At 38.4% G+C, this 15,046-nt stretch overlaps 1 protein-coding gene across 1 annotated transcript in view; it reads right to left on the bottom strand.

Annotated features, from left to right (window-relative positions):
* The window catches only part of LOC139722776 (uncharacterized), a 30,159-nt gene extending 17,442 nt beyond the window's left edge, over positions 1–12,717 (bottom strand). The window contains exon 1 of the mRNA XM_071634063.1: positions 12,317–12,717. Within this exon, the coding sequence (XP_071490164.1) occupies positions 12,317–12,327 (11 nt within the window). The 5' untranslated portion in view covers positions 12,328–12,717. The remainder of the gene's footprint in view (positions 1–12,316) is intronic.
* Between the last annotated feature and the right edge of the window lie 2,329 nt (positions 12,718–15,046).

Here is a 15,046-nt window from a genome sequence, read left to right as displayed (position 1 = left end):
CACTAGAATTGACAGCGAATTCATCAGGTACTCGTAGTTTTCCTACAGTGCAGATCTCACTTGGGTGTGTCAAAGAAGAATCCTGATGTGAACACCCTTTGATATCAAATGTGAGTGAACATCCCAGAGAAGGCATTGCAAAACCAAGTTGGTCAACGCCTTGCAAGCTTTGAAACACTTGTCTTGTTTCGTTTTTATTGTTGTTTATTTGACATTTTGGACGTCTCTACACACATACTCACAAAACAAATTTGATTCAGCTTGACAAAGAACAAAATAGATCATAACACAGCAACAAAGCAGAAATGGAAAAATAGGCCTAGATTGCGACATACATGTAACAAACAGGGCTGCCAGGGGCAAGAATAGGTAATGCTACTTAATTACTATGACTCGCAGGTCTACTATCAACAGACCCTGTCAACTATGTCAAAAGACAGCACATAAATGTAACATGAAGTCATACAGAAAAAGGGGGGAAGAGGAGGAAAATATACATACACTGTATTTACAAGCGTCACTCACTTAATTGTCACTTGTCAATTGTTAGAAGGGGTACCCACAACAAAACTACACCATGTAAAAAACAGAAATTGATTTAGTGGGACTACCCAAGTTTGAATGAGAAAACATTTATAGTGATATTAACAACATTATTTTCACTTTACCGACTGTACTGATGGCTACTGCACAAGAATGACATGTGTGGCTCTCTAAGCTATTTCCTCAAAAGGGAAGCCAGGAACACAAAGTACACCGTTGTACTTTTTAATGTTGTAAGCAGACCAAAAGAGAAGAAGAAAAAAAACAAGGCAACAATGCTCTTCATCGTCCTGAAAATTACACTGGTATATGAAACATTTCTCCTATTCCTGCTCTTTTCAAGTATATTGTCATCTGAACAGCCCTGCTATTTTTTTTTTATTTTTTTTTTTTTTTTTTTAAGAACCTCTAGTGTATTTTCTTTTGTTATTTCCATCATAAAGCATTACGGTGGTGTGAAATATGATGCATCACGACCATACCAGGTTCCAAGTCAGTGTGACATGCATGATTTTGCAGACTTCTTCACAACAATCATTTGAAGTGATTCACATGTCTTGCCTACCGGTATATTTTTGCGCATAGTATTTTCCTTTGCTAACAAAGTGAAAACAGATATAATCAAGTTGTTGGCATTTTCCATCTAGGTGTATTATTTCTGTTTGTGTGTACGTTTTGTGATGTGATGATCTATCTTAGACTGACAATAATCATATTCTGAAAATGAATTACATTGTATCGCCCCTTTGATGTCCAAACCCTTTTGACCAAGGCGTGACAAATGACTCTCCATATAATTATATATCAATCCAAGTGATATACATTGTGTATGGTATACGTACTATTCTAGCATTCTATTATTAGCAAATTTCAGAAATTGAAAATCTCTACATTAACATGCTAATCACTTTAAAAATAGAACATTATTTCTTAAACACATTATATGATATTATGCTGTCATGTGGGATATACTGTACACATGAAAATGATATCTAAATGCTATGATTTAATACACCAATGAAGGAGATATGTACAGCACTGTATAACTACTTCAAACTATTGGACATTTAAAAAATTAACGAGAAAAACGTAACAACACTGACAATAAAGAGCTTAGAATAAATTAGAGAGAAGGGGTAAGAGAGGAAAAGTTAGACAAAGACACAGACTGAAATAGGGTGAGACAGCAGGGAGAGAGAGAGAGAGAGAAAGAGGGAGAGAGAAGGAGAGAAAGAGAAGAGGGGGAGAGAAAGACACAGCCAATGAAAAGTTCCCAAAGTTGGTGAGTCATAGGAACTTATGAGTCACTCTACCCATCCTGCCTCTTCAAAATACTATTCATGGCGCGGCCAGTTTATGTGTTCCTAACATATCTTTCATTACGCAAACAAAAAAGTTTTACACTCTGTGATTGTTGACTGCTGAATTCTTTGTAGAGTCAAGGTCAGTTAACAAAATGTGGCAAAAGTGCATGTGGCTTCTGGAATTACAGGCATATGTGAAACTACAGTAACATTTAGGATCACACTAATATCTAGTACGACAGATAGCCCCTACTGTCTTTCTTTATAAATGGAAACAGAGTGAGCGGTCAATTTCATGCAGACTTAGAATAGCATTATGCAAGTGCTTGTCAGCTTGATGAAGAAAAATGTCACACTACAAGACTAAAATTGTACTAAATGATATTAAAATTCAATGACAAATGTTGATACAGTGTGTACATCTATCCCCCCTCCCCCCCCCCCCCCCCCCCCCCCCCGCTTCATGCTGAGGATTTGAAGCAGAGTTTGCACCTCACATAGATATTGTTTTATTGGTGAGCAGTTTCCATAGCTGTTGTTTGATTCATAAGGCAACCATCTAATTCCGAACAATCACACATATTCTACACTAGTTAGTTGTACACCAGAGCATATCTTGAACCCACCGACTATCTTTGTGAATTCACCTTTAGCCTTGCGTGGCTGCCATGAGATCACGAAGGGGAGCAGTGCTTTGTCTCCGTGGGACATCCAGTACATGCACCCACGCATGTACTTTGCCTGGGAGTGTACTGAATCTCGGCGAGCATACACACAGGCAAGAAACAAGGGAGTTTTTTGGTTTTGTTTTTTTTTTCAGGGGAAAAGATAAAGGGCACTCGTAGTTACTCCACCCTTTGAGGTACCCCTCCATTCTGAGATATCCCACCCACCTCAAAGGAGGCAGCCTTTCAGTCCAGCTCTTGGTATATACTGTAGGAGCAATTATGATCAACTTTGTGATATTGTTCTCATCAAATGTTCCTAAAAGGAAGAAGTTTGCATGGACTGGGGATAAGCTGTTGAGTAAACTGTTTTACAGTACCACCATGTGCTCAAGAAATCTATCGAGAATTTTTTTTTTTTTAAATTGAGAAACTGAAGTTTTCTTAGAAGGACCATGATTTACTGCAAAACTTGGAGAACTCTGCAGAACATGGTGCTACTGTATATTTGATATCCCTATATGTGCACTGGACTTGTACTGTCGCTGCCTGGCAATAGGTATATATCTTATCTCCTATGGCGACCAGGGATGACATCTCATAGCGTTCTGTTTCCAATGGAAAAGGCGCTCTAAAAATGTCTACTATCATTATTACTGTAAAATTATTTACCCAGATTATTATCATCCTAACAACCACAACAGCAATTCCAGACATTTCTTTTTTTTAAGCATTTTTCTTAGAATACAAACACATTGTCTTCCTCATCCTTTAAAAAAGCTAAGACAGACAGGTTAAAAACAGAAACAGTAAGCTAAAGTTGTAGTAAATCTGATCATCAGGCAAGCATGTCTCCAAAGACAGCACAACAGGTAGCCCCCAAACTGGACTTAACACTGTGTCTTTGTGCTAGCCGGCTAGCCCCCCAATATATCAGTACACTTAACGCTTTGTAGTCCCACAAATCTCCATTCATCCCGCCTGGAATCAAATAATCAATAGAACCCCTTCTTGAAGGACCAGGGTTAAATAGTAATCCCAACTCCGCACCACCAGTGCACACAAAGGGTAAACTATCAGCGCAACACCCCTACATATTTTCCCCATTGTCTGCGATTCGCAGTTACTTTTTACCCCCCTTTCACTCGAACCAGCGCCAGTGACACGCACAATAGCAGCATCCCCTGCTACAGGCAGCTAAACAGTATAGTCCGGGAGTAGCGTCACAAGCTTGGCCTGGGCACGGAGCCATCTTTCAGCTTGCGCTACTGCTCAGTTGAGGGGTCAGGGTCCTTGCAGGGAAGGGAAGATAGAAAAAAGGAGCAAGACAGAGAAAGAAAGAGAGACACAGAGACAGAGAGGGAAAGAGAGAGAGAGAGAGAGAGAGAGAGAGAGAGGAGGCCTTGCACAAAGACAGGGTAAATTCTAACTCTTTCTGGAGGAGCCCTAGGCAGAGATGTAAACATGTTTGTTACCCAGGCGTCCTACTACGCTACCCTGTGTACCAACAATTGCTCCTGGACTCTCTTATAGTATTACAGTGAAGATCATACACTGTACCAACTTGGTATCAAACACACGGTATCAAACAAAGTAAACTCAGCTATACAGGAATGTTAGTACATGTAGATGAAGTGTTTTGTCACTCATGATTTCATCAATGTCTTATCAATAACAAAATCACACATAGAGATATCTAAATACGTGTGTGAAGGAATCTCATGTCTCATTTTGCTCAATGTGTTCATCTGTGCAACAATGTAATAAAGCCTTTGCAGTAATCCCGACCAGATATACATTTGTAAACCCAACACACATGGCTGTATCACACAATCCATTGTGGGTGAGATTTTTGTTTTTCTTTGTAATAAAAAAATTATAAGATACTTACGAGATTGGTGTTTGAGCCTTACTAAACTTGTGGCAAATTGTAAACGTAAACTTGGATGAAACTGAGCATAATTTGGAATAATATAATAACAATTCAGAAATCAAAAGACTTCATATCGTCCGTTGAGAATGATAAGGGCGTTAAGTTGCCACAAAACCCATAGTGTTCAAGACCACTTAACGCCCTTCTCATTCTCAACAGACGATATGGTAATAGTCAATACAAGGCTTGACATTAATTTTGCAGAGGGCCTATGCCACTATGTCAGCCCATGAAACTTCCCACATGGTTATCTGTTGGTGGCCCAATTGAGCAATCAAAATTCAAAGTTATGTCTGCTTTTATTTTGCACTACCAAAATTTTCAAATATCAAGACCTTCATGACTCCAAAAGGCCACCAAAGGAAAAAGATAGTGTCAAGTCCAGTTAGACTATATGTTTGAGCAGCTCTAGGTATATACACGTAGAGTAAAACATGATCAAATGGAAGTCCTTTGTAATGTACTATATACTTCAACACATAATGAAAGATATGAAGGACTTTGTGTTAACCAATCACAAGAAATTATGACAGCATCTCTCAATGTGATGTTTGCTACTGGAACTACTGCCAAGCTTTTGTCTTCTGCATGCTTTTCCTGTACTTCACAATGGTGAAAAAGAGGGGGAACTTACAGTGTGTATTTGTTAGCATTGACAATTTCATGAAAATGCACGCAGAATGCAAATATATATACTTAGTCTCACAAATGAATTTACTTAATAAAAAAGAGAAGAGTGTTTTTCCTCTGCTGATTTGGAAAAGAAATTCAACACTTAATCAACAGGCCTTATAAATACACAAATAAATACACCAATGAAAAACAATGAATAAAAAAACAAATACAAACCCTTCAAGTACTGCTAACATTCTCCAAAAGTTCTCAAATATAATACGCATTTTACATGCCAAAAAAGTTTGACTAAGCACTTCTGTCCTAGATTACTGCCATTTCATTAGTGATCTAATTCCATTGAACAGGTCTGACAACTGTAGCTAGAAACCTGGAAGTAGGTTCAAACTTTAATATTTCCTTATTTTTGTCAACTTGCCGCTGCACAATGTTAGTCCCTTCTACATACTTCCTGGTGATTAGGCATAACAAAGTCAGTTCCTCCTCCCACATGTTGAGAGTGGCAGCCATTCTAATTCTATACATGACTACTAAACTAGGAGACACATCTAAACAACTTGTGTGATACCAAGTCGGCACACCGTTCCATATCTCTTGTCTGGCTTAATACCACCTTAGGCATTTTTTCTCCCAAATACTTAACGTGTACAAATGTCTCTCATTACTATGTACAGCTACAACAGCCATGTCTACACCTATCCCAAAACTTTAAGTTACACTAACTACAATCGTAAAAATTCCTTCCCTTAAAGGGGGTGTAGACTGATTGAGGTGGGGATTCATGTTTTTTACATTCCTAAGTGAGATAATGAGAAACCTCTTATGAAATAAGAAAGAGCATGTGATTTCAAGAAGGATTCAACGTTTATTTGATGAAAATTGGTTTTCAAATGGCTGAGATATCCAAAAAAGTGATGATAATAAAAGGCGACATGCCACAACTTTATTAGGATCTCTTTGTTTCACCTTGTTTTTGGATATCTCTGCCACTTCAAAACCGATTTTCATCAAATAAACTTTTGATACCCCTTAGAATTGCATGCTCTTTGACATCTCATAGAGTGGTTTCTGAATATCTCACAAAATGTTAAAGGCTAACTCCTCACCTCGACCAGAACTGTACACACCCTTAGACCACGACAAAACTTCAATGCCATTCACACCTACATGCAGTTAGCAAAACTTCAAGTTCAACGCTAACTACGATAGGGTACCGGAGGTTCCGCCCGTAAAAGGTCACTCAAAACTACAAGAGCGTCGTGGTTAACAAAACTCCGTTCATATTTGTTGTAGTTTTAGCGCTCTGTGGGGGGCATTCCCAAAACCACGACGAAACTACGACAAAACCCTAAGATATCTTATGGTGTTCTCGTGGTGTCTTCGCCTTAAGGTTTTGTCGTAGTTTTCAAAACTATGTGCGTCTACATCTACACTAACTTGAAGTTTAGTTCCCTAGGGGACTATCGTAGTTTACAAAACTTCAAGTTTTGAAAACCTTAAGGTAAAGGGATCTAGATGTGAACCCAGCTAATGTGTATCATGATTCACTCAAGAGAGAACATTGTAATCGTTGCATTCAGAACAAACAACACTGGAGTAAGGGAAAATCCCATTTGATACCATAATTTGCACGGGATTACTCATACTTTCTTGATTTTAGAGGTACAATTTGTATCAAATACTGACAAACCAAAATAGTTCATAAAATCTAAGCACATCAATGGACATTCATCAGGCACTTGTGCAGTATGGACTGTCTCCCAAGCCCCCTTGATGTTGCAATTAAGACACAGAAAAAGCACTGGAGTCACCAAGTGCAAATGGTACAAAAAAACAACAACAAACGAACGAAAACAAACAATATGGTTGCATTGATCTGTCCCAGACACAAACATCAAAAAAAAAAGATACTCTACAACATGTTCCACAAGCCATCTTTTCTACTACAAGGCTGTCACAGTATATAACTGACTATTTTGTAAGTCACTGATGAAAGTGATATCAACATCAAAACCATAACTCATCAGTGCACACAAAGTGCTATTGGCCAATATATTAGCAGGCACTTGATAACAGCTGTATCAATTGCAAGTGTCAGCATGTTGTGTGGAAACATGCAGAACAGAACTTGATTTAAACAGTACACCCCCTCCCCCAGCAGTATTGTTCTCGTCACACAGATTGGCTTACAAGTTTGTTTGTTTTTTTAACACCAAAATATTTACATTCGGTTCTACTGATGATTGATTATACTGTATGTGTACTACAATTTCTACTTCAGTTTATTTTTTGACCCCAAAAACAACGTAAAAATAAACAAAATGAATGTACATGTGACTCCCGTTATAACAAAGTCTTTTGGACTGGCAACTTTCTACCGTTATACTAGTATCCAAATTTTGTCATAGCAGGATACAGTATAGGGAGAATAATTTTGGTACCTGAATATTTAAAGGTACTTTAATAATGGGAGAGCATTGTAAAATATGCAAAGGTAAATTAAAGTATTCTGTGAACAAGGCATACCAGGTGCAAATGTGAAAGAAAGAGAGCAGTGAAGTTAATTATTTTCATTTTTCAAAACCAATTTAATAGGAGAGCAGTCAAATTATTGCAGCAAATGTGAACACATTCTGGCTGAAAACTATAAATGCACATCACATTGTGTCTCCCATCATATGACTAAAAGAGAATGACAATGCCTTTTATACCTAGTTGTTGCTTTAGGTGGTTTACCAGTATTTTTCCTGGCTCCAAAAAGCCATACTTCAGCTTTTAATGCTTGTAAATTATATCTAAAATGTATTTCAGGGATGATAGTGAGGTTTGTTGAAAAAAAATTGGAAATCAAAATCTTCAGGTGATTTTGATACATGGAAAAAGCAAAATATGTGTAGACTTGAGATTTAAAAGATATCTGAAATCAGATTCAAATCTACAGAATATCATACCTGGTATTTGGGTGTATTTCCATTACCACATGTAGTACGTACTTATACAAGATGAAAGTACAGCTGTATATTGTGTACAGAGAACAAAGAGGATATCATGCAACAAGATGACAACAAACTGTTTTCATAATTTTCCATGAGTTAATTGCAGTGAAGAGAATCTTACCTCTGAAATTAGCATCAAAACTCAGGTGGGTTCCTAAAACAATAAACACTATCACAGATTACGTGGACACCTGCCAAAATTTTCAGACAGAAAGCTATCCTCCAAACTAAGAAATGTCTGCATTATTGTCATCAATTCCACAGTAAACGTAAACGTGAGCTACTACAAAACAGACTGAAGTTGCTCCATGCCACTGGTCTACTGATATTCTGTGATAAAAAGTATACTGAAAATTCTGAAAAATCCCCAATTACAGGAGGTCAAGAATACTGGCCTCTAGAGCAGAACTGAGGTCTAAAAGTCAAACAGAAAATTCAATAACTTTACTCCATACACACAAATAATTCAGTAAACAGAGTAATACAGTGTACAACTTCATCACTACTAGTGTACATCTAATATAAATAAACCAAGTATCTTTTCAAATTTAAGTGTTAGCAAGCAAGAACTTCATACTTATTTTGCAGGTACATGTAAGATCCCATAACTGTTACTTTGGGAAGAATCATCATCAACCACGCTACTGAAACTTCGACAGGAAACTTTAAAGTCACTGTACATTCCCACTCTTCCCATTCTTGAGAGACCCTGGGAAGACCTTGTATCATGTAGAAATACAAGAATAAAACAACAACGACATAAAAAAACCCAGAATCATTTTTAAGACTTAGCGTGGGAAGACTGTGTATGGAAGGATGGCCTGACTCAGATATATTCGGGAATCCCTGTAATGAGCTGTGTACAGATTAATATGTCACATACACAGCCAAAGTATCTCGACTGGAGTCAAACGTTACAGATGAGTGTGAGCCCCGGTGCACATATTTCGCTGATGGGCAATTCTGCTCTAGCAGACCTAGTCACAGTTTTTGAATACTGGATCCCGGCGGGCAGCCAATGAAGATCGATTCAATAAGACCAACCTTCTTGTTACATATGCACTAGTCTCCTCACGCTTACTGGGTATATTTGCTGTCTATCAAGGAGCATTGGAACAAGTACATGCAGTCCTGTACAATAAAAGGGCACTAGAGGGCAGCAGACAACTGATGGTGCCGGTAAACCGTCAAGAGTGATTTGTCCTGCACTTTATCATTCAAACTGTTGATGCCTGTGCGATGTGTACTCTCAGAATATAAGTGAATATCATCCTTTTTTTGAGAGGGGGGGGGGGGGATCAGGGAAGGGTAAAAAACTACAAGAAAGTCATGAACACTGGATTATCAATAACTGGTCTATTTCAGCATCCTATGCTGCACTAGCCCTCTATTCCATATTTCAAACGTACAAATGCATTTGAATAAAAGCACAAGCAGAAGATGACAAATGTTCAGACAAACTTGAACAGATTTCAGATTTTCAGGACAGGATTTGAAGGAAAACATTCATCCTATCCCATGATATTGCAATGACACAAGGTGTTCAGTGAAGACAAGGAAGTCAAGCAGGTTCTATCTTAATCTTTTCTGGGGGAGTTCCGATCACAAAGAGCTTACAAAACTATTCTCTTTTTAGACAAAAGTGAGCATCATAAGGTAGCAATATAGAGCACCATGATGATAACTGAACTGCACTTGAAAATTTGTCATGCCCATTGCTCCGATTCGAAATTACTCCCTCCAAAAGGGCTACCACATTTCTCCCAAAAGATAACATGCAATACACTATACTGTAAAACGAGAAATGTTCGCAAGCATTTTAATTTCGCAAATTTCGCGAGCGCCAAGATTTGCGAAATTAAAATGCACGCAAAAGTTCTTGTCTACAATATACATTGAATGCCAGTTGCAGTTTGCGAAAATTTCATGCCACAAAAAAGGATGTCAGCTCCAATTCGCGAAAATTTCATGCCGCGAATATATGTTTTACAGTATATTGATAGAGAGAAAACTTTGCTTGTGTGTAAGTGTGTTTGTATGTGTGTGTGTGTGTGTAATTGGTAAAACATGAGCAGCAGATCAACCACTGTACAAGCGCTAGTCACGACCATTTACAATGTATGTCAGTATATTAGCCCAAAATGGCATCCAAAAATATTAGAAATTGGTCTTGCTTAATGTAAAACTATACGGTACAACTGTACGTATGTGTAACTGTGACTTTGCATGTAAAATATTCCTCATTAGTCACAAAGGAAACTGTCACTCGCTTTCTCAACAGATATTGCATGTACAGCTTGTACCATGTATGTCTCTATTCAAGATTAATGCAAACGATCAACACAATTTTCTATTGATTATGTACAAAATCTGACAGAAATGTAATTCTTCTCCCATGAAAGGAATAAAGCATTATGTTATTTCTGGCTGAATAACTTTTCATGTTTTTGTGATTAAATGGGGCCCTGCCTCGGTGGGCAACTTTATTTCCTCCAGAAAAAGGAACATAGATTAACATTTCACAAAGAAAATGGATATACTGTAAAGGTGGATACTTTCGCGACTAATTTTTCGCGCTCGGCCGAGTGAGTAGAGTTTTGCGTGTTTTTAATTCTGCGGAATCAAGCCATCAGCTACTGGAACACATGGCAAGCAAAAATATTCGCATGCTTTTATTTTCGCGCTAGTTTCTGGTTGCGTGAAATTTCCTACTTTTACAGTATTCATATACTGCATTCTAGATTAGATTTTAGTGGTTTTTATAGGCTGTGTCTTTTAAAAAAGAAATTGCCTTCATTAACCTACTGTATACGCCATATATTTCGCGAGTCTAAATTTTCGCGAATCGGGAATTCCCAACGATTTCGCGAGTGGTTAATCGCGATCATGGAGTCCTGTACTGAACGGAGAAAAGTACATGCATACGTCACATTCACATCGGGATCAGAGTCAATACTTTCGTGTGTCTTTAATTTCGCGAATAGCACCCGACTCGCTGAATTCGCGAAAATAAAAACCTCGCAAAATATTCAGCGTATCCTCATGCAGTAATTAACTCAATTTTCAAAATTTAGTGTTTTTAAAGGAGCAGAGTTTATTCAAAAACAAAAAGGGGAAAGAATGATGGAATACAGATGTAACCTGCCTACTCCCACACCAAAGTACAGGGTTACGCCTCGCCCTGACCGTCACTGGGAGGATCAAAGACCATCGCACTGATACCATTAATGTTCAGTCATTCTGGAAAGGGGAGGGTGGGATGCCAACTCCTTAAAGTTTACTAAACCCAGCAGGCAGGAAGATCATTGAAAAGGAAGGGAGATTACAGTGCAAAGACAGTATAAGAGAACAGACAGCTAGGGAGGTAGAGGGCGCTAAACTCCTCATTCACACAGAATAATGATCATGATCGGTCAGAGAGATTGGGATTTGAGGCTACGGACGGGGCAATGCCGCATTTGAACAAGGTAAAACCCCTGGAAATTCCCAGATTTTTAATTTCATAAACTGTATGATGGGTTGAGAGACGAGGATATCATCAACTCACTCGTTTCCATATTCATAGACATACTAATGATACTGTACTAGTAGTAGTAGTTTGGGGAAAATTAGCAAAACTTCAGTTTTGAATTGTGTAATTATCCTTATCCAATTCTGATCAAATCTTCAATTCTTCATGGCCGCCATGGTAAAATTGGGCTCTCTTTTGCCTCACCTTCGACAGGTCCATAATTCCCCTTTAAAATGAAACAGTCATCCAACATTAGACTTAACAAGGGCAAACAATGTTAACTTAAACTCGAGCATTAAAGCAAACTACATGGTTTAAGTTTACTAATACTAGCAACACAAGAACTCTAATTTGATTACCAGATCGTCTGGCCTCCAGACCTACTTACTACTCTGTTTCTGGTAGTCAGTTTCTACCTGTAACCGGTTAACGGGTCACAGTAAATCAGTCACTACTTTACCAGTCACTGCGGTTCACTTGTGTCTACTCTGAACTGAAGACAAGTGTTCTTCTCTTTCAAAAATCTAAAAATGGGGAAAAAGTTAAATTGCTCCTCTGCGAACCAACCGAATATGAAATCGGAGTCACAGAAGACTGGACTTAGTTCTAACGTTAAAGTGAGCTGGGTTACCAAGAACTAAGAAGAGATAGCCTTTAGAGTTGAGGCTTGGCTTTATAACTTTAGCTAAAGATACTGTAACTTGTGTAACGAAAGACAAGAGGGTACCCACCGTCCTGGCATTGTCTGCGGAGTTCCTGGGACGATGCAGCAGCAGTCACTTGAACTGGAGATGTCTTGAATCTACTTTACTTTTCGTCCTGCGCCAGATACTCCTACATTCTGCTGTTCGTTGGGTCATTCTCTGAGAATGCATGAAGATTTTCATGAGTTTTTCGACCAGTCACCCACGGATTAACTCGACACGGAGGTAGTTTGGTTTGGAGGCGAGCGGGTGGTCCCCGTCAACGAACGGTGAAATGGTACAGCTCAGCTACACTAGCGCTAGGCGTCTGTGGTTCGTACATAAACGAACTGTACTCCCCACGTACGATTCGAGGGATTCTAGCCGCAGTGGATGGATCTCGGAGAGCGAGAGGCTAGGCTATGGGGAGAGGAGCCGATGAAGTGTGACACGGGCACGCGCGGTATACACACACACACTCACTGCACTACTAGGCATGGATCACTTGGCAAGCTGCATATGGCTAGCTGTACATACACACACCACGCAGTTAGCATACACGTAGTTCATAACTACATACTTGATGACTACCCACACACACAACACACACACACACACACACACACACACACACACACATACACACATAAATGAACACAAGCAATCTCTGTTCATTATGCACCACTGCTACTACGCACATCATCCTTATGGCATGAATGTAATGCAGTTTCTCGTTGTCGGAGTCAACCGGCACGCGTGATATGAATATTCATTACGACCTCCAAGCATGCACGCGCACATTATGTGATTTTTGTGAAGGAGCAGTGACAACTACTCGTAGTACTTGCAGCCGATTAGCGTGGGAGGGGTGGAGAGTATCTGAGGCTAGGTAACATGGGTGAGGGTTTGGTAACTGAAAGCAAAATGAGGGGGTGGAGAGGCGAGGTGGGGGGGGGGGGGGGGGGGTGCTGTGACCAACAAACTAAACTGTTGAGTGTTGTTGGAATCAGAAAACAACACAGAAAACAATATCAGCAATTCTAGTCTATATATTGATGTTTTCCACAATGCACAGGCCCTAATGTAAAAGCTGTTATTTTTGTGAATTTGTGAGAATTACTGTTTGGCCGCATATTCAACAAGCGAAAACAGAGTATTAGTGCATTTGCTATAACCTTGGTGTCAAATTGCACAAATCTTGTGAAAATGTCTGTGCCTTCCTCATTCACAAAAATAACAGCTATTACAGTACACTATACCTCAAAGAACCAATACCGGATATCTTGTCTTTGTCTAAACTAGTATTTTGCAGCATTGCCAAGTTATATCAATGTGCTAAACCTCAATCTTTCTTTGCGACTCGTCATGACTGATGTATTATACGAGGAGTTAATCTTGGAATCGATGACATCAAGTAAGTTAACGAAAAAATGCTTAGTTTTAATGAGAAAAATCATTAAAAAGTTTAAATATGACAGTATACCATCTCACATGAAGTTCAGGAGCAACCTTTAGATATCTGCCATGGTCACATGACAATGAAACACCTGTCAGGAATTCTCATTAGTCATCTGCACATGAAGACTAAAATACATATTCTTGACCTTGTTTGGCAGCATCAACTTTTCTTCCCATTGGAGCACAGTGATGGATCCGGCGCGCTCCGCAGTTTAATTTTTCAGAAAATAAAAGAAATAAAAAGAGACAAAAATGAAAGGGGCGCATAAGCCCCCTTTAATTTTTGGATTGTAGTGGCACCAGAAAATATTGCCTTGGAGCCTGTTTTTTTTTTTTTTTTTCTTTGCTTGTCAGCCAATGGAACCCGGAAGAGACAACAGAAACAAGAAAAAAAAAATTACGGGAGCTTATTTTATATACTTTTTATATATATTTTTTTAAATCTATTTTTTTTTTCAGCTGACGAAACTCCAAAGTAGAACCAGAAATACATGTATCTTTAGTGCCCCCTACCCCCACCCTTTACAAAATTCCTGATTCCGCCCCTATGTGCATGTATATGCAAATGGCATATTTTTGATACACCTTTCACATATTCCAAAAACAAATATGTCTCTGAAAACAAAAAAAGAATGTTTATATTTTGCACCCAATAAAAAGAACCAAACAGGGAACATTACAGTCATGAAACCATTGTGACTTTTTGGGTGCCTACATGACATATATCAGCTATTGTAAATGTTGAAATTTTCGCGGTGTTGAAATTTTTGTGTATTTCGCGCAACCAGAAACGAGCGCAAAAATAAAAGCATGCCGATATTTTTGCTTGCCATATGTTACAATAGTTGATGTCTTGATTCTGCGGAATTAAAAACACACGAAACTCTTCTTACATGGCTGAGCACGAAAAATTAGTCATGCGAAAATATCCACTTTTACAGTAATCAAATAAGTCAAAAATTTCTCTAAGTTCACTAGGATTTAATTTCTCATCTCCAAAAGAATGTGAATTATTCATAGGGGTATAAAGTTCTCCTTTTAAGCATCAATATCTACTTTCTGTTATCCTTTACATTAAATCTGTATTTGCAATGCTGAAGCAATGGCTTCTTTTTAAAAATTCAAGTTGCTAAAAAGTCATCAACAGAAAGCAAAAGTCATGTTTATACACCCATAAACAACTTTCAAGGGATACCTAGTGAAAGAGTTATGAAGCAATAGCAACATGAAGAACATGTTATAAAAACCAATACCGTCATTTCTTGGAAATAAGTGAAACCTAAATTCCATAAAATTTTTAAGTAGGACATATGGTCCAAG

This window comes from Diadema antillarum, unplaced genomic scaffold (genome assembly GCF_040938485.1).
Source record: "Diadema antillarum isolate AM-2024a unplaced genomic scaffold, OU_Dant_1.0 scf00000171, whole genome shotgun sequence".
Classification (NCBI taxonomy): domain Eukaryota; kingdom Metazoa; phylum Echinodermata; class Echinoidea; order Diadematoida; family Diadematidae; genus Diadema; species Diadema antillarum.
Note: the sequence above shows the minus strand (reverse complement) of the source record. Positions and strands in the feature narration are given on the sequence as shown.